Source organism: Carassius carassius, chromosome 1 (genome assembly GCF_963082965.1).
Source record: "Carassius carassius chromosome 1, fCarCar2.1, whole genome shotgun sequence".
NCBI classification, from domain to species: Eukaryota; Metazoa; Chordata; class Actinopteri; order Cypriniformes; family Cyprinidae; genus Carassius; species Carassius carassius.
In genome coordinates this window covers 36,364,381-36,384,456 of record NC_081755.1, presented here as the reverse complement: position 1 = coordinate 36,384,456, position 20,076 = coordinate 36,364,381, and the positions used below count along the sequence as shown (strand labels likewise).

At 36.0% G+C, this 20,076-nt stretch overlaps 1 protein-coding gene across 2 annotated transcripts; it reads left to right on the top strand.

The window, feature by feature from the left end:
- The first annotated feature begins 135 nt into the window (after positions 1-135).
- Positions 136-18,194, top strand: LOC132148991 (apoptosis regulator BAX-like). Of its 2 annotated transcripts, XM_059557846.1 has the most exons (7): positions 136-257; positions 11,336-11,454; positions 13,361-13,409; positions 13,493-13,651; positions 13,777-13,912; positions 14,000-14,104; positions 18,096-18,194. In XM_059557846.1, exons 2-7 carry the CDS (start codon positions 11,424-11,426, stop codon positions 18,192-18,194), a joined length of 579 nt encoding a protein of 192 aa, XP_059413829.1. In that variant the 5' UTR covers positions 136-257; positions 11,336-11,423. The 2 variants fall into 2 exon arrangements, with proteins under 2 accessions (XP_059413829.1, XP_059413837.1); XM_059557854.1 differs by lacking the exons at positions 136-257; positions 11,336-11,454 and adding an exon at positions 11,469-12,080.
- Positions 18,195-20,076: the final 1,882 nt, after the last annotated feature.

The window sequence follows — 20,076 nt, the reverse complement described above, 5'->3', positions numbered from 1 at the left end:
ACGCCTACCCCCCCACCCTAAACCTACCCCCTACAATAATGCAAAAATAGTCATTATAATAAAGTTGTACAGTGTGAGAAAAATTACGTTATATTGATGTGTGCATGCCCAGTAGAATTTTGCTGTATGCCATCTAGCCTTGCCTTAACCGTTATCCGTGGTTATTTGATTATTTACATTTAAACAACTTTTAAATCGCAGTAACAGCACTGTGTGCGTCGTGTGGTTGGTCATCGTCTAATTTCAGTGTTGAGAAGGTATTGAATGCTTAAATCTCTCATATTTCTTTACCCATGTTGGGAAGTACATTAACTAGCTACATTTAATTACGTAATATAATTACACAATACATGTCATTGTAATCAGTCACAGTTACTTAGGGAAAAAAAACAGTTACTTATGAAAATGTTAACGATTACAAAGAGGGTTACATTTGAATTTTCACACACACCCATATATTGATTTATTTGACTTTCATAAATTGCATTGACTGCTCTAAAATATGAGACAGCAATGTTTCAGGATTTTAGGACACAAAATATGACACATGCTTGTTCGATAATTGTTTTATTTCCTATAAAATAAGCAGGCTACTAATATTTGATTAACCCTGTGAAGTCTGACATTTGAAATCTTAGTCAAAACAACAATAATAATAATAATGGAACAGTTTATTGAACATTTAGACAAAATAAAATAATAAAAATAAAAAGTTTGTATGTGTGTGCGTTTTATATGTGACACTTGCTGCTTTTATGACTTATATAGTGTGACATAAAGGGAATACTCGAAAAGGAAAACACTTCGATTACATTCTGAAGCCCAAACAGAGCAACATATGCTTTTTGTTACAGATACTGTTCAGCTATCTTGCAACATGAGATCTTTATAACTTGTCAAGAACGTTTCCATATTGAGAGTGAGGAGTCACGTGCCGATTTGGGTTGATTTGGGAGGGGTCTGAGCCGGTCGGCCATGATGGTAGGACACGCTATCGGTTGCCAGGGGCAACGCCTTCAGAACTTCTCAGAGGTGCGACTAAACATGTCGGCGGAACAGAGACGGATCTACAAATACAAGAAAGAAATGAAGAAAGTAAAGCAATGCAGAAAGAAAAGGCGAAAGAAAGGGGACCTTACAGGAACAAGCTCACACCAAGCGCAAAACAGCCGTATTTGGAGAAGCTCTAAGGCATCCAAAATATCGACCCATACGAGCTCCCTGCAGCGGCACAGAGACCTGGACAATTTACCTCAGTGCACACATATGGACATTGTGAATTATATTGTTTACGATGTAAGTCACCTTGCATTCACGCTGTTAATGGCTTTAATCTAACCAGGACTTTTACATCTTGCAATCACACATTTAACTACCCTAGTCAACCCAGAACTGGTTTGTCCACTTTGAAGCTCCAACACAAAAACCTGGTACAGTATGTGCCATTGGGCTAAAATCAAATTATAACTAAACATACACAGCTTTAGCCTACATCAAAACATGCTGTAAACGTTTGTGTACATTGAACATCTCGTTACACTCTAGTGTTTACGAAACAGTCGCAGTTAATTAAGTTACTTTGTTATTTTGGTCAAGAAGTGTCTGCTAAATGCAATGTAATTACAACACGCTAAAACGGATGTGAATAAACTTACTTTGGCCAGTACAACGCTGTTTTCACCATCTGGAGGCTTGTAGATTATGGAAGCATATGGGTAGCATTATTCAATTTGGGATGTAATATGCAAAATGACAATGCAATATGTAAAATGACAATGCATTTCTGTATTTACATTTACATTTTCCAATACATTTGTGCAACGTTTGGTGCAAATTGAAAATGAAAATTAAATTACATAATTTTCATTTTCCATTTCATACACCAGTTTCAATATGTAAAATGAAAACTAATTTTAACACTTTATAAGTTGCAAAATTAAAATTAAAATGTATTACAGAAATGATTAGATATGTTTAACATGTTCAAGCAAAAACTGTGGCAAGATTATCATTTAAATGCTATTTTTCTTAAATGCATTAACACTCACAGTCAAGACACTTACGATTGCATTTTCATTCAGTGTCCCGCAATGAATGTAGCAAAATTCAATGTGCACATTGAAAATGCATTCCGAGCCGATCACGTGTCCGCCCCCTCCCGCCATGTCAATCACTGCGTGAACAAGGCGGGGCTTGCAGAAGGTCAGAGACTCAAATCTCAAGAGGTCAGAGACTCAAATCTCAAGTGAGAGAACATGGACAAGACAGTTGGTCCATGTACGTTTTGATCATTTTGGTTTATGGCTTCAATATTTTATTCGCACTTGTGGGCGGAGCTGAAACGCTGCTTTCATCTGATTGGTTGAATCGCTCCACCTTCAGCACGTCTTTTCATTCTTTCAGACAGAATAAGAGTCCGTGCGAGTAAAGGACTGTAATGTCTGAAACCACCGCTCACTGTTAATTAGCATAATATTTGAATCAGATGTAGCTGGGCACATAATTTGTGCTGCTGAGACCTGCAAATTATTTCTAGGTTGTAGTATTGTATGAATATTGAAAACTGAAAAATGCTGCCTTCGGAGGACGCATTCCAAGGTCGTGAGGCATCAAGGCATGTCCGAATTCAATGTTAGCTTCACTTCCTGTCTCCTGAGATGCCTTCATCTGGCCGATTTTTGAAGGCAGCATAGATGTATCCTTTTTAGTGATGTGTCGTTCGTGAACGAATCGTTCTTTTTGAATGAATCTTTTAAGTGAACGAATCGTCCTCGTTCACGTAATCCACTGACTCATATTTCTCGTTCACTGAAGTTCCTCCCTCCACAGCAGCGCGGCGTTATAAGCAGCGCATGCGCAGCTCAGTGAACCGGGTAACAACCATTTCATCCTGTCAAAGAATTACTCAACCTCGAGCCAATAGCCTTCGAGTATGAGATGTGACAGAGTATGTGATTTGTTAAATTTAGTGAACCAATACACCCTTCAATGAACGAGTTTCATATGAGTCTGAACTAGATCTAGAGATCTTATCGTTCGTGAACGAAATGACTGAACTGATACCCATGTCGTTCGTGAATGAGTTTAATGATTTAGTACATCTCGTTCGTGAATGAAATGACTGAACTGATACATGTCATTCGTGAACGAGCTGAATGAACGGATACATGTCGTTTGTGAATGAAATGAACTGGTCCATAGCTTATCTTGTTCGTGAACGAAATGAATGAGAGTAAACCGGGTTAGTCTGCCATTTAGCATGTCAATCTCGGAAAATGCAAAGCGCAGTTATAGGTACAGTACTGTGCACATACGCTTGTTTTGATATTTAGCAACTCCACGTTTTACCCCCGATTTATGAATGTGAATATATAATATAAAAAAACTGTCTGACCAAACAATTAAAATGCTAATTAGGCAAGAAAATCTTGTGCTTTGTTCATCTAAACAACTTAATTAGACTTTATATATTGAATGCGATTATACACACATTTTAATAAAGTCAGATCAGTTTTTGTGAATACGTGAATACGTTCGAATACGACTTAAAGGGTTAGTTCACCCAGATAGCAAATTTATGTAATTAATAACTTACCCTGATGTTGTTTCAAACCCGTAAAACCTCCGTTTATCTTTGGAACACAGTTTAAGATATTTTAGATTTAGTCCGAGAGCTCTCAGTCCCTCCATTGAAGCTGTGTGTACGGAATACTGTCCATGTCCAGAAAGGTAAGAAAAACATCATCAAAGTAGTCCATGTGACATCAGAGGGTCGGTTAGAATTTTTTGAAGCATCGAAAATACATTTTGGTCCAAAAATAGCAAAAACTACGACTTTATTCAGCATTGTCTTCTCTTCCGTGTCTGTTGTGAGAGAGAGTTCAAAACAAAGTAGTGTTGTCACGGTACCAAAATTTCAGTATTCGGTACCGATACCAGTGAAAATCCACGGTTCTCTGTACCAATTTCGGTACCAAAATATGCTAATTAAAAAAAAAACTTTTTAGCACTAAAAATAAAACCAATGCCATTCTTTATACTTATTTACAATTGTGTTTAAAGTTTTTCTACAAGTTATATAATTATAAAAAACAGTAAACAAGTTTCACCCAAATTTAATTTGTCTTTTCATTTATGTAATTTAAACACATTTTATTTTTGGTAAATAAAGGGGATTTGCTATTAAAATTAAAACATGGAAGAAATATTGTGATTTATTTCTTTAAAAAATAAAGTTTTATAAATTTTTTCAACAGTAGTAGCAGTATCACATACATTTTACCAAATAATAGTAATATTTCTAGCACAATGCCTTTATGTAAAAATTAACTTTTAGGCCTAATGAATGCATATTTGTCATTTTGACTGAACTTAAGACTGGTGGTGATGCTTAAGATATTTTTGGTCATTGAGGGTTTCTGTAAAAAAATAGTAATAGATCATATTAATTATTATTAAAAGATAATACTACTACTAATTCTACTATCATAATGTATATACAATGCACTATGAATTGATGAGCTGCTGGGTTCATGAATATTAATCACGTTGTCTGCGTTCGGTCAAAATGATTTGCTGAAATCAAAACAGGGACGGTAAGAGATCAGCGCCAATAGTTTACATATAGCATGTCGATTCAGCGTGGTAAGACTCTCGCTCTCTCTCTCTCTTTGCATGTGTGAGAAACAGCGCTATCAGTAAAGCGACGGTGAGTCGTGCGCCTTCACACAGTTTACAGAGCATCAAAAACAGGTCCATTGAGATGAACTGAAAAGTTCAGATCGCTTGATGGAGAGAGAACTCTGAAGCTCAGATGCTGAAATTAATGCAAGCGTCATGCGCTTCAGTCTATGTAGTAAACAAACCCGCACGTCTCTGCCATTCGATCATTCACATAGAGACGCGCAGAACACGGATTCATATTTCAAACAACTTTTGCGGCTTAACATTTACAGATACTGATCCATATGGAGATTTGATTTGATTAATTTATGCTAACTTTGACAAATTCCATGACTGTCCATATTAAAATGTAAGTTTCATTTTCATGACTGGATTTTGAGATTCCGTCCTCGTTTTCTGCTTCGCGGAAATCATAGCGCTGAACCAGGTTTGAACGGGACCTCGGTACTACCGGTACTTAAAGAAACCTGGTACCGTCACATTTAAATTTTTTTAGTACCGACTTGGTACGGAAGTACCGGGTCTTTTAACAACACTATTCCAAAGATAAACGGAGGTCTTACGGGTTTGAAACAACATGAGGGTAAGTTATTAATTACATAAATTTGCTAACTGGGTGAACTAACCTTTTAAGACATAACTCATAATAATACAATCTTTTTTGCCACCTGCTGGCATATTTTGTGTAATACGAAGAAATGATCACTGAACGAATCAGTGAACGATTCTGAACGAATCATTTTGGTGAACGAACTGAAAATGAACGAATCTCTAGAAAGAATCATAATTTCCACCACTAATCCTTCGCTGCCTTTGATATCCCACAATCCTGTGCGTTACATTCTGTGAGATTTAAGCAAAAAAATAAAGATGGCGTCTGAAAGTTGCGGTCAGTGGTCAGTTTGAGTGTAAATGTATGTTTCTGATCAACGTTTTCCACTTTTGATGTAATTTCTAGCGAGAAATCCAATTAGTTATCATCAAAGCTCTCTATATTTTGCTGTAGATCATTAAACCATTACGCTGCCTCAGAAACCTGTCCAAAATCAGTTTCGTGAGGGGCCTTCATGCAAGTCAAAATTACAACAGATAAGGTACAGTCGTCGGCTCTAATAGAGCAGATGGTAAAACGTGTGTTGTTCACAATATGATGCAATCGATCCGGACCGAATCTGCCTTTTTTTCCCTACCTTTTCAAATTTCAAATCACATCAGAAAAGCATTTATTTTAAATAAAAACAAAGGAAATAATCAAACAGTTTTGAGGGAGGGCTTTATTGTCCTAATATGCTGGCATTCATTTAATAATTTGAATTAAAATTATAATTTACACTCAGTCATTATTGCATACTGTTTTATAATGTACTACAATACTGAGGTGCAAATAATTGCCACTATTTGCAATAAGTAATATAAATAGCAGAAAATCCTGCTATTTTAACATAGCGTAAATAGAATCTATAGTTATTTGTTCTAAGTGTAAATAGCCACTGCCTTTCTTATTTTAATCTTTCCTTTGCTATGGTTCTTGTTTATCTATTCTTTAACTAGAAATTTGGACATTTTTCTTTTGCTTTGGCAATTCTGCATGTGAAACATTTAAGCCAATAAAGTAGTTTTAAGTTCAGTTGACTATATACAGTATATTTTCAGTGTCTGCATCCCATTTTATGCAAGGTGCCTCCAAAAAAAAAAACTGATGACAGAGATCTTTTTCATTTATTTCAAAGAACAAAACAGAAAATATAATTGTATATATAAATATAGATTAAGACTATAGACATGACACAAGAAAAAAATATCTGAATTTCACCTCCATCACTGATAAAACAATAAGTCAAGCAGTAGCCCTCAAATCCTTTGAATGGATAAAACCCACACAATCCTCCTGTGATTCCTCACACAGCCAGGTGGACAGTCTTTAAATATCTCACTGCACCAGAGGCACTGGGTCAGAAAACATGACCCCCGGAACTCAGGTTGTATTGTTCAGACAATGCACTCCAGTTCACGACACCTAATTTACATAAAATAACAAACAATACTAAAGCAATATTAAATCATTTTGAAGAAAGGCAGAAGAGCCATACAAGGAAAATATTTTAAATGTATTTTTAAATATATTATAGCATGGTGTTAGAAAAAGTGTTATTTGCTTTGTCTGTAAACTACCTAAGAGATTTAATTTACCAGCATTAACATCAACTAAATTAATAAATTTTGTCAAGTCAAAATTTAGGTTGGCTTGGCTTGAGAAAGTATGGCCTGAAAGTTTGAAGTTTTTGTCAATTTGAACATTTTACAGTTGAGGGCTATGCAGTCTGTCAGAGAAAGAAAAACAGATAATTACAGTACTCTAGCCACATGTAGTAAGTCTCTTCTCTGAATTTCTTCTCACTGACAATGTCCCCAAAAAGTCATATTAAGATAGATGAAGGTCAATTTAAAAGGTAATACTTTACAATAAGGTGTCATTGGTAAACACTAGTTAATGTATTAATTAACATGAACTAACAATGAACAATACATGCGTTACAGTATCTATTAATCTTTGATAATGTTAATAATGTTAATAATGAAAAAGATTACAAATATGATTTTTTTTTTTGCAATGCATGCAACCATCAATGGCATTACTTCCATTATTATTTCTGTAGTATTTCTGCTCTATTTTAAGTATTTCTTAAGTATTTCTGCTCTATTTTAATACATCTTTAATGGTTCATTTTAGGCGAAATAAGACTCTGAAAGACCACCATTCGAATACTATATCATAAAACATGTCATAAGTGTTTGAAATCGCACACATTTGCAATGGCACTCTCTATGATTATGACCAAAGCATTATTACAATTAAAAGCAATTTTAAACGCAATTTTTTAAGAAAACAAAAGTAATATCTCATATCCACCATACCTTACGAACATCCGGAAGTGAATGAACCTGGATATGCGCGTTAATTACAGTCAGTACGGTGCACAATCGTACTTACGGTAAATACATATACGTTACTGCGCATGCGCGGCAAACACACGTCACGTACATACGTGACGTACATACGTGACGTCGCCGCGCTACAGTCTGCAGCGAGGAGCATAGACATATAATAACTAGACGCCTCATTGGCCGCTCTGAGCCGTTGCCGCGATACGTCAACGCGTCCGCCATGTTAGTGAGGGCAAGACTGCCTTAAAAACAAATGAAAGTAAACGGGGGAGCTGCGTTTTTTTCTGAATAAAAACACGATAACGTTCACATTTATCAACCGATTTCAGAGGTTTGTGATCTACGTGCAGTTAAAAAAAACTTTGCCTCCAGTTATTTAGTTAGGTTTGGAAAATTATTAATTTTCGTAAGGAATTGTGAAAGCTCACATTTGTCTCACTTGTTGATTTTTTTCGGTTTACAATTCTAATGTTGATTTAGTATAACTGTGACATTTGCATGTAATGTAATTTGAATGTACATTAAATTAAATGTAGTTGTTTTATTTCTTTCTCTGTGTTCGATCCCAACATTTTTGTTTCTTTTTTTTCTCTCCTTCTTGTGTTTCAGGTCAGAACACAGAACACAGCTCATTCCCTTTGAAATACTGGGATAAAATCTAAATAATACATCTTTAAACACTAATAATTTACTATCGTTGAGAAAATTGAATAAAACAAGTAAATACAAATCAAAAAGTGACACACTTGTAGTCTGCTTTTCATTTTGATACAGATGAACTCCACAACAAATAATAACACATGTAACTGATGAGGCTATGGATCCAGTGAAAATTAAAATATGCACTGATACAGTGCACAGTAGAAATACAGTAAAAGTGATATGTTATATTAAAAAGTATATGTAGTACAACTTAAAGTAAAGTGAATAATATGAAAAATGAGTACAATGGTACAATAACATATGTGATATAATAGATTTATAATAGCATACAATTATATGTATAATATGAATAATACCATAATAAATAACAGAACAACAATAGGTTAACAATAGCAAGAAAAATATGTAATATCAAGGGTGGAATAATACAGAATAGACAAAAATGAAGAATAGATCAATAGTAAATTAAAGAGTGAAATAAAAAAAATTTGAAATGTAATTTTAAAATACTATTTGTGTAATAATTATTAATCAAATTAAGACACAACTTATGACGCAACACAAAAAAAAATTGTGGACATGAGTTCCAAATTGTGTTTAATTAATGAGCTCCTTAAGTATAATATATACATGTACACACACATACATACATATATATATATATAATAGAAAATCCTCTGAATCAATCTCAGCTCAAGAAACACATTTTATTTCAGTTTTCAGTTCTGTCTTTCTCTGGGAACACAGTGATTTAGTTGTGAAGACAAAACCTGACTAATAAAGATTAATTATCAAATAATGTAAAAAACTTGATGATGCTTGACATTTTGTTCTATAATGCACATTACACACACTCCTGCAGAAATCACACACATTATGAAACAGTGGTTTATTTTTCCATGTATGTTAACACATGAATGTTTGGGTGTGAGTGTGTGAGGTTTACCTTGCACAACAAAATCTAAAAGTATAGTTATGTTTATCACAGACCAGAATATGAGATGCTCCCCTCAAAAAACTTTATATTAATCAAAATTAATAATCATTATAACAACATCACAAAGAGTTTATCATGATATTGCAGCTGGACTCACTATGAGTTCCTGTGTTTTTCATTTCTAGGCTATTTACATCATGTAGTTTTTGTGTAAAGACACACGCAGTACATGATTAGCATTAAACAGCCTGTGCAAAGCTTTTTAAATGCAGGCTATAGTTTTAGAATATGAGCTGGGTCATTCTGTCGATTCATTCAGGGCTGCTCTGGGTTTAGTAGGGCTGGGTAAAAAAAAATAGATTTTTCGATTAATCGTTTTTTCAAATGTGGTCGATTCAAAATCGATTCTCGAAGGCCATGAATCAATTTTTTTCAAATTTATTTCCGCAAACATTGAACGTAAGATTAACATTAATCTAATTATAAGTCTTCTCCACTAGATGTCACCCTCTTATTTGCCTTGTGCGATGTTACCCAGGAGCGAGAGGCGAACCCGTCATTCATTCATTCAGTGCTTAAAATGGCAGTTTCAGGTGCTTTGTCGACGTTAATGCCACCTTCACATAAAAAGTCAGAGGTATGGAAGCCTTTTAGATTTCGTGAGCAAGATGGCAATGATAGTGTTGTGGACAAGAACAAAGCATTTTTCATCTTGCATCAAAATTGTATTGTATTTATTTAACATAATTGTATGCATTTGAAAATTAGAGATGGGTTCTGTTTTAATGTACCCAAGTGTACCTAAAATAAAAGAGTTTAATATACAGGTTTGTGGCTCTTAATTTCTTTTTAGTAATTACCCAATTGTAAACTTCATGTTCACTGTTCTTTTTTATACATATAGTATTTGTATTAAATCTATATTCATTGACTTGAATCGAGAATCGAGTAAAGAAAATCGAATCGAGAGCTTGTGAATCGAAATCGAATCGATCTGGAACATCTAAATCGATACCCAGCCCTAGTGTTTATTACAAACTCAACACTAGTCTAGGGAGGTATAGTCTTGTCTCTTGGAAATGCAGAGAACAGTTTTCCTCAGATTTCCTTAAGGCTGTCCTTGTCCTGTTTGCAAATGGCTAAAAGGGAAGAAAAAAGAATACATAGAATCAGTTCACAGTTTTATGAAAAGCAATGAAATCCTTATAATCAAGTGATGATAAACTTAATCGGTAACACTTTTGAATACCGTTCCATTAGCTTATATTATTTAACTACTTTACTTAACATGATCTAAGCAAGAACAATCCTTCTACAGCATTTATTAATCTTAGTTGATGTTCATTTCAACATTTACTAATGCATTATTTAAATCAAAAGTTGTGCTTGTTAACATTAGTTAATACACTCTGAATTAGCATGAACTAACAATGAAAAACTGTATTTGCATTAACTAACATGAACAAAGATGAATAAATACAGTAATAAATGTATTGTTCATTGTTTGTTCATGTTAATTAATGAATTATCTAACATTAACTAACTAAAGGACTAGTATTCTAAAGTGCTACCACTTAATCTTTGTAAATAAGTAACGGTAGTGAAATTAAAGAGAGAAGCTTTAGCTCCATCATTAATCTAGACAGTCAAAGGGCTCACTCTGTATATTGTGCTCATAACACCATTTAATTTATTATATAAAAGGCAATATAAGTTAAAACGTAATAAGAATTCATTTAAACTTTGAATTCTTATGAAGTCTCAGCTTTCATTGCTAACTACGTTAGCGATATCGCTAGCTATTATTAATAGTCTGACACTGGTGGTTAATTAAGCTGTCAACATAATGTTAAAAATGACCAAAAACATCGAGAAAGAACAGCTGAGTCTTACCTGTGAAAGATAACACCCAGAGATCTGTTTTTATTATCGTGTGACGGTCTGTAGGTGTCCAATCTGTCGATGAGTCAGTTATGTTTTCTTCTGTCCTGATGTGAGCGTTATTAGAGTTGCCCGCTCCAATATGGCGGCGACGTTGACGTGCGGTCAATGAGGCGTCTAGTTATTATACGTCTATGGCGAGGAGTACTTGGGTATTATTTGAAGTGTGCCGCACAGACTCGCGAGCGACTTCCTTCCTGTCCAAGAATTGACGTCACGCAGCGGAAGACTTTTCACTTATTTTCTTGCTAACATGGCAGCTCCGTCGGGTGGAGGCGATACGGGTAAGTGGCGCTTTCATGTTCAAATGATGATTTTCGCCCGTTTCTCCCGATTCGTAACTCAGATGCCCGACAGAGCACACAGACCGGCGATTTAATGTGTATTAGAATATTATTTATTATTTGAACTGTAAGTTTTCTCAGTGTCTTTTTCTGTTACAACACCGCTGTCTGTCTGTAACATGTCTGTACACATACCGATCACTGGCTGAACGACCAGCGCACAGACCTTCCGATTAACGATAACGACACGAGCTAAACAAACAAAGCACAGTCTCTTTGGCTGTATCCAAAAGTGTGCCGTCTACCCAAACAACTCTTTTGGTCGTCACGCGCGTTCCAAAAGAATTCATGAGCATTTTAGGCGCGTTCCAAACGTTCGATTTGTTCAGAACGCGCCCATGATGCCCAGAAACGCGGTCTAGGCAGGCAGCACTCTATTTTTGAGACAGCCTCTGTGCGCTTGTGTTGGCTGTGCTCACATGCCCCCGATACCGCGATGTTGTTGATTCCCAGAAGAGGTGACATCATCGTTTCAGTGCTGATCTGTTAGGAGGGGGGAGTAAACACTCATCACAGCTATAGCTGGCCATGTACAGGTCTCGAGATGGGTTGCTGTCGAGTTAAAGGTATGGTTCACAAAAAAAAGGTCGCCTTTGTAATCACATGTTGTTCCAAACCGGTATCACTGTCTTTGTTCTGTGGGACACTAAAAGGGATGTTAGGCAGTGTAACAGTCTCTGTCACCATTTACTTTCATTGCATCATCTTGATCATAATAAACTTTAATGCTTTAATTTGAAGTTCAAACCTGTACGCGATGTTAGGCAGAACCGACATGAAGGCGAGTGAATGAAGGCCAGAATTGTTATTTTTGGTTGAACTATTCATTTCAAATCCTGCTGCTCTGTTGATAAAATAGCCCCTCCATTTTTATTATGGCAGGGGTGTCTGATCCTGCTCCTGGAGGGTCACTGTCCTGCAGAGTTTACCTCCGATCCCAGTTACACACACATGAAACAGCTGGAACTTCCATGCTTGTGTGTTGAGGCAAGTTGGAGCTAAACTCTGTAAGCCCTCCAGGACTGAGTTTGGACACCCCTGTATTATGGGGTCAACTTATATATATATATATATATATATATACATACATACATACACACACACACACACACACACACACACACATATATATATATATATATATATATATATACATACATACATACATACATAAAACAGAGAGAGAGAGAAACATTAAAATGGATAATTTTGACATCAACACAAAATTTGTACAGCCTTTACAGAACACATCTATCATTTATGACCCTAAATGCTAAAATTAAAGATTTAATTCGTTAAATTAGTTAAATACTTGAATAAGACTTCGTTTCCAAGATGCTTGCTTTAATTTCTAGGTATCTGTAATGCTCAAAATGCTGTCTATGTGGGCAGCTCACTAGTTTTGCGACACAGCCTGTATGTATTGTGTTCATGACACGTGAAGATTTAACGTCTTTTGTTTTATTTGAATATTGAAATATGTGAACTGATACTTAAAATGAGTTATGATGCGTACTTGAGAGATTTAGCTTGTCCGAGTTTCTTTCTCCATTAGACAGCTCATGCATATTAGTTTCTTTACATCAACTTTACTCATCAGAAAAACTGAAACCAAACGTGCACTGAATTATACATACACCGCTGAGTCATGTCACAAACATTATGGAACAGTTCAGATGCTTATCAGTTCCCTTTTAAGGTCACAATGGTGTTGTTAGACCTTTGTACTGACATTTGTACTTTTTTATGCTGAACATATTTTAAATCCATTTTGTTTACTCTAAGTGTCTTCCTGTCCTGATTTTGTATTGTTTTTAATTATTGATATTATTTCCAATATTTGAAGGCATTGGCAATGAGCAGATTATTGCCTTGGGATCTGCACTTCTCAATAAGTGAGTATCATCTTATCTCTTCTTCACGTTCTCTGTGTTTGTTTTTGATCATTACCTTGGTCATCTCGTCCCATCTCTCACAGCTTCATCTATGAACGAGTTCGTCGCCATGGAGACAGTGAAGCTGAATTAACCCGAAGTCAACTGAGTGATGTTGAGCTGTGCGACCCCAGCCATAAACGTCTTGCGCAGTGTTTGCAGCAGATTGGAGATGAGCTGGATGGAAATGTGCAGCTGCAAAGGTAATGGATTGCGGAAGACATCTCAACTGTCTCTAATACAGAGTCTCCTGCTGTGCTCAGAAATGCTCACTGGATGGCAGTGTGCTGCAACTCATCAATACCTCTCCATTGTTGTTTTGATCTAGTATGTTAAATGACTCCACTCTTCAACCAACGCGAGAAGTTTTCACGAAAGTGGCCCTTGAGATCTTCTCTGATGGGAAGTTTAACTGGGGAAGAGTGGTGGCACTTTTCTACTTTGCGTGTCGGCTTGTTATCAAGGTGAAGACCTACATAAGCTCAATCTCATATGGAAATGCATTGTTTTGATGTTTTAAATATTTATTTTTCTTATTCTTGTACTCCTAGGCTATTATAACCAAGATTCCTGACATCATAAGAACCATCATAAACTGGACTATGACCTACATTCAGGAACACGTTATTAACTGGATCAGGGAACAGGGTGGATGGGTAAGTCTTGACAGTGAATTCCTTACACAGTGACTTCCTTAAAATCATGTGAAACATCTGGTGTCGATGTGATATTTTAACACAGGCCACAATGACCTTTACCAAATGTACTGATAACGCAATAAACAAAATGCAAAACGCAACATGAACATTTAGCTTCCGTAATGTGAAGCAGAATATCTCGGCTGTACTGTAGACGTGTAATACTGTTGTTCAAAAGGCATACATTATGAAATCATAAAGCCATACATAGATCATATGTTTTTAAAGAAATTGATGCTTTTATTCGGCAAGGACACTTTAAATTGATTGAAAGTGACAGTACAGACATTTACAATGTTACGAAAGATTACATTTCAAACAAATGCTGTACGTCTTTCTGTTCAGCAAAGGATTTGGTTTTATTGTTTGGCTATGCAATTATTGACTAATATTTATGTCAGCATAATAACTATGTCAGCAAAAAAACTGAAACTTAATTATATTTCTAAATTAATTTGTTCAAATTTGTTTAAAAATTACTATTAAAAATACATTCATTTTTAAATAATGTCTAATGTATTCACACTAACATCAATTCGTAATTAATTTTTCTGTACCATGTGATTCATTAAAGGGATAGTTCACCCAAAAATGAAAATTGTCATTAATTACTCACCCTCATATTGTTCCAAACCTGTAAGACCTTCGTTCATCTTCAAAACACAAATTAAGATATTTTTGATGAAATCCGAGAGCTTTCTAACCCTCCTTATTCAGCAAGGATCATTACCCGATCAAGGCTGAGAAAAGTAGTAAGGAGATTAAAATAATCCATGTGACATCAGATGTTCAACTGTAATTTTGCAAAGCTACAAGAATACATAATGATTTTATTCAACAATTGTCTCCTCCACGTCACCAATAAATAGCTAAAAGTATCATCCAAAGCTCCTTTAAAGGGTTAGTTCACCCAAATATTAAAATTATGTCATTAATAACTAGGGAAGGGGAACGTTAAGGTTTTAACGGTATTACTACTCTTACTGATACTGCTTAACGGTCCGGTACTTTAACAGTATTCTTATCGGTACTTTGTGTTGTGTTAGGCAGTCAAAACTTTGCATTTCTCTATCTGCACATAATGCACTTTTGAAAGATGCTTTGACAGATTGCTTGTGTTTCCGCCCTTACTTGCAAAAAATTTTTTGTTGCACTTATGACAACCAGCGTTGTCTGCATCAACTCTAGTGAAGTATAACCACACTTTGGAACGTTTTACTGTCTCCGCCATCGTCACTCTTTGTATTAAGCGGGAGTTTTCGTACTGTAAAGGGCTGTTCACCTATTGCATCTAAAAACGCATGGAAAACGCTAGGCACGTCGCTTTCTGATTTTTTTCCCAAAGCCTTCGGACACTTGCGCTCCTGAGGCTTCTGCCATTGCTAAGCAACCATGTCCTGCTCTCTCCATGAAGAGGCGGAAATTTCAGCAATGGATAAATGGATTTGCAGAACTAAAATCTGCTTGCAGTAGCTCTGCTACTAAATTAATTTAAAAATCCACATACAGCTATCAGCTGTTCTTTCATCTTGGCTGAGCTTTCAATGTTGTTATGGAAAAGGTGAGGAAGCTACATGACCTGTGGTGCGCTTGAGGCATTCTGAAAAGTTGAGATGTTTTTAAATCGATGCTGTGCGGACGTGCCTGGAAAAAAAGAGCTCGTCGCACCGCATGCTCGTCGCGACCGCGTCGCTTCCATTGTGAGCGTGGATACCGCGCGCCTACATTTGAAATAACGAACTTGAGCGCGCAAGAGATATGTGAACGGCCCCTTATGCGTGTGTGCGCGGCGCTCCTTCTTGTTGTGTGTGTGTGTGTGACTGACAGACAGCCTCCGCGGCGCACATGAGATATCTCGCAGATTTCACAGACAAACGTCTTAATAATATCGCAAATTAGAAATGTTTGGTAAGATAAAATGTGCACGATAACATTATTAAGCAAATCTCTTCGCCATCTTCACTCTTTATTATTAAGCAGGAGTTTTCATACTGTTATGTCTGTGTGCGCCGCGCTCGTTGTGGTGTGTGTGTGTGACTGACAGACAGCCTCTGCGGCGCGCATGAGAGATCTCGCAGATCTCACAGACAAACATCTTAATATGATCGCACATTAGAAATGTTTGGTGAGATAAAATGTGCACGATAACATTATTAAGCAAAAATACATAGTACATTAATTTTTTTCACTCCACTACCGAAAGCAGAACCGATAGCGTCAGATCTTACTGATACTACGGTCTTTCATAATTTAGCCCTGGGGCCAGTTTAATACCGGGTTTCGGTACCCATCCCTATTAATAACTCACCCTCGTGTCGTTCCAAACCTGTAAGACCTCCGTTTATCTTTGGAACACAGTTTAAGATATTTTAGATTTAGTCTGAGAGCTCTCAGTCCCTCCATTGAAGCTGTGTGTACGGAATACTGTCCATGTCCAGATAGGTAAGAAAAACATCTTCAAAGTAGTCCATGTGACATCAGGGGGTCAGTTAGAATTTTTTGAAGCATCAAAAATGCATTTTGTTCCAAAAATAGCAAAAACGACGACTTTATTCAGCATTGTCTTCTCTTCCGTGACTGTTGTGAGAGAGTTCAAAACAAAGCAGTTTGTGATATCCGGTTCGCGAACGAATCATTCGATGTAACCGGATCTTTTTGAACCAGTTCACCAAATCAAACTGAATCGTTTTAAACGGTTCACGTCTCCAATAAGCATTAATCCACAAATGACTTAAACTGTTAACTTTTTTAATGTGGCTGACACTCCCTCTGAGTTCAAACAAACCAATTTCCCAGAGTAAATCATGTACTCAAACAGTACACTGACTGAACTGATGTGAAGAGAGAACTGAAGATGAACACCGAGCCGAGCCAGATAACGAACAATAGACTGACTCGTTCTCGAGTCAAGAACCGGTTGTAGCGGTTCTCGGATCACCATGAGTCATTAATGACATAATTTTCCTTTTTGGGTGAACTAACCCATAACCCATGTCATATATATATATATATATATATATATATATATATATATATATATATATATATATATATATATATATATATATATATATATATATATTATACATAATTTTCCTTTTTGGGTGAACTAACTCTTTAAGGTAAGTCATGTCATATATATATATATATATATATATATATATATATATATATATATATATATATATATATATATATATATATATATATATATATATATATATTTGTCGTGGCTCTTCCAAGATTTATATAGTGAATTAAGGTCAAGATTTTGAAGGCCAAATAAGTGCATTCATCCATCATAAAAGTGCTCCACACGGTTCCAGGGGGTTAACTAAGGCCTAAGAAGTAAAGCAATGCAGTTGTTTAAGAAAAAAATCTTCATATTTAAAAATTTCTAAAATGTACTCTCTAGCTTCTGCTAACTGTCGTATGTGGGTTCGCGAAAGAGTGACGTTTCCAGTGACGTAGGACTTCGGTGTATTGTAAGCTCCAGAGAGAATACGCAATTTTTTTCCTGAAAACAGAGTTTTGTTTACATCAAAGGAAACCCAGTCTCCTCTTGGCTTATATCGAAATCCTCCAACATTTTTCTTTACAAATCCTAGTTTTATACTTCTAATTCATGTCCGGTGTTTTGTTTTGCTCTTTCTCTGCGCCTCCATGTTCGTCACATCTCACTGGAGATTGCGCTATGCCTACATCATTCGTTGGAACACCGTGAACACATGTATGACAGTTAGCAGAAGCTAGAGATAAGCGTTTAGAAAGTTTTAAGTAGAATTATTTTTCAAAAGTAAATCTTGGGGTAATTTTCACTTTTGTGTGAACTTTCCCATTAAAGCATTTTATTTTAGTTTATTTAATTGTATTTTTATTGATTCATTAATTTATTTTATTTTATTAAAGCTAAATATGTGGTCAAATTTGCCCCTTTTTTCTCACACAGGAGGGAATCCGCTCCTATTTCGGAACCCCGACATGGCAGACTATTGGCGTTTTCCTGGCCGGGGTGCTCACCACAGTTGTGGTGATCCGCAAAATGTGAGTTGAGACAAAGGACAGAGAGTGAAACAGACCAGCAAAAGAGAACAGAAAGGATGAGGGGGAAGAGGAAGGGATTTGGAGTAGAGATGCAGAGAAAAAGACAAATAAGAGAGTTGAAAACGGCCTCAACTAATCAAGAGAGGAGGGGGAGGAGGAGGAAAGAGTGAGAGTCCAGCATGATGCAGATGTCTCGAGCCACTCTTGTTACTCCTGAGCTTGTGCTCTTTCTCATCTACAACTTTAAAACTTGATAACATTTGCACTGAAAATCAGAGATTAACGCGTAAGAGTTCGGGGTTAGGCTTGATTTTAGCTATTTATTTTTAGTTTGGGCTTGTGGGTGTCTAGGACATATTTTCTCATGTTATTTTTATTTTTCATCCTTGCATGCGATAAATAGTTATAATAGCTTATAAATGGAATTATTATTATTAATATATTATTATCGTTATGATAAAAGCATAATTGTATCTGTCTTTTTTTAGCGCACTGTTATCTGAAAGGGTAGAAATGGGTTCAGACTGTATTCTGCTGATATTTTAATTTCCTGTCTCTTCCTCATCCTCCTCGTCTTTTTTTTCCACTGTCTCCTCTAGTTCTTCACGGTAGGGGTTACAAAGTGTCTGTGAAGTTGATTGTACTTGAAGGTTTAGCCTCTTAAGAGTTCATGAAATGTTTGCAACAGCATTTGAGAAGTGCAGTCAACCAATCAGCACTCGTGTTCTGGTATGTGGGCGTGTCTTCATCAGCAAGCCCCTCCTACGACAGGGATGGACAATACTAGTGACTCTTAAATGAACTGAACTTCTCTGAGCCATGATGAGCGTGTTTTTTACAGAACCAAATATTTTCCTTTTCTAAACATTCTTTTGGATTCGACAATCCAAAGACTTCAGATGCAGGTGCAGATTCTTTGGCGAAAAGCAGTTCGCTTGGCTTGAGCTGGTGCAAACATTCGGTCTTGCAGGAAATATCAGGCCGATTAGTTGAGCTTGTTCTCTCAGCAAGGTCTTCTCAGTACTGTATTTTTAAGATGGTTGGCAAGACCCACAATCCTACATTTACATGCAATTGTTCTTTTTTTTTCTATATAATTGCTTCTTTATCTTTTGGTTGTTTGGGTACAGTTTCATATTCTTTTATTTTATGGTTCTTTCGTTGACAGTGCCTTGGCCTTTTTATGATATTAGCCACCACTTTTTCATCTTTTTCTACATCTTTGTAAACTGGTATAAATTGTGCACCCTAAGGCAGTCTGTCTACTGTGTGAGCCCATGAGTTTGTTTTGTAAGCTGTAAAATTAAACAATAAATTGTTTTTATGTATTTCAATATAAATGTTTGGTGTGTTTTGATTTTGGTATAGAAACAGTTACTCTTTATTAAAATTGTCACATTTTAAAATACCAGTAAAGGATCGAATCTACGAAATGAGTATATAGGAATCATGTAGTAAATTTTAAATAAAGCAATAAGCCCCGAGAAGCTGTGGTTTACAGTGAATTTATAAACCGCTAAGGGCACTGTAAAACCCCCTTAGCTGTTATAAATTTGCTGTAAACCATGGCTTCTCCAGGTTTATTGCTTTTAGAAAATGGTTATTCCATAAAGTAGTAAGGTTTCATAGAACAGAGCAAATAAAGTGTAATGATATGAATTTAAACAGTGTTCTTCCACCAAACAATGTAGTTCCTCAGAAACAGTTGTGGTTCCAGCAAAGTGGTGGCAGAGCAACACAGACGTAAACAAAGGTGTGTGTTTGTAGAGTAATATACAACGGCTTTGAACACGCCTCAACCAATCAGAATCAAGGATCAGAACCATCAGTTTTAAAAGAAAAATGATATAATATTTAAGTAGCTCAGCTTCATCAGGGTTTCTTTT

Coding starts and splice junctions, on each gene's coding strand:
- LOC132148991 (XM_059557846.1), top strand. CDS start 11,424: ATGGCAGCTCCGTCGGGTGGAGGCGATACGG. Junction 11,455..13,360: donor GTCGGGTGGAGGCGATACGG/GTAAGTGGCGCT, acceptor CAATATTTGAAG/GCATTGGCAATGAGCAGATT. Junction 13,410..13,492: donor GGATCTGCACTTCTCAATAA/GTGAGTATCATC, acceptor CATCTCTCACAG/CTTCATCTATGAACGAGTTC.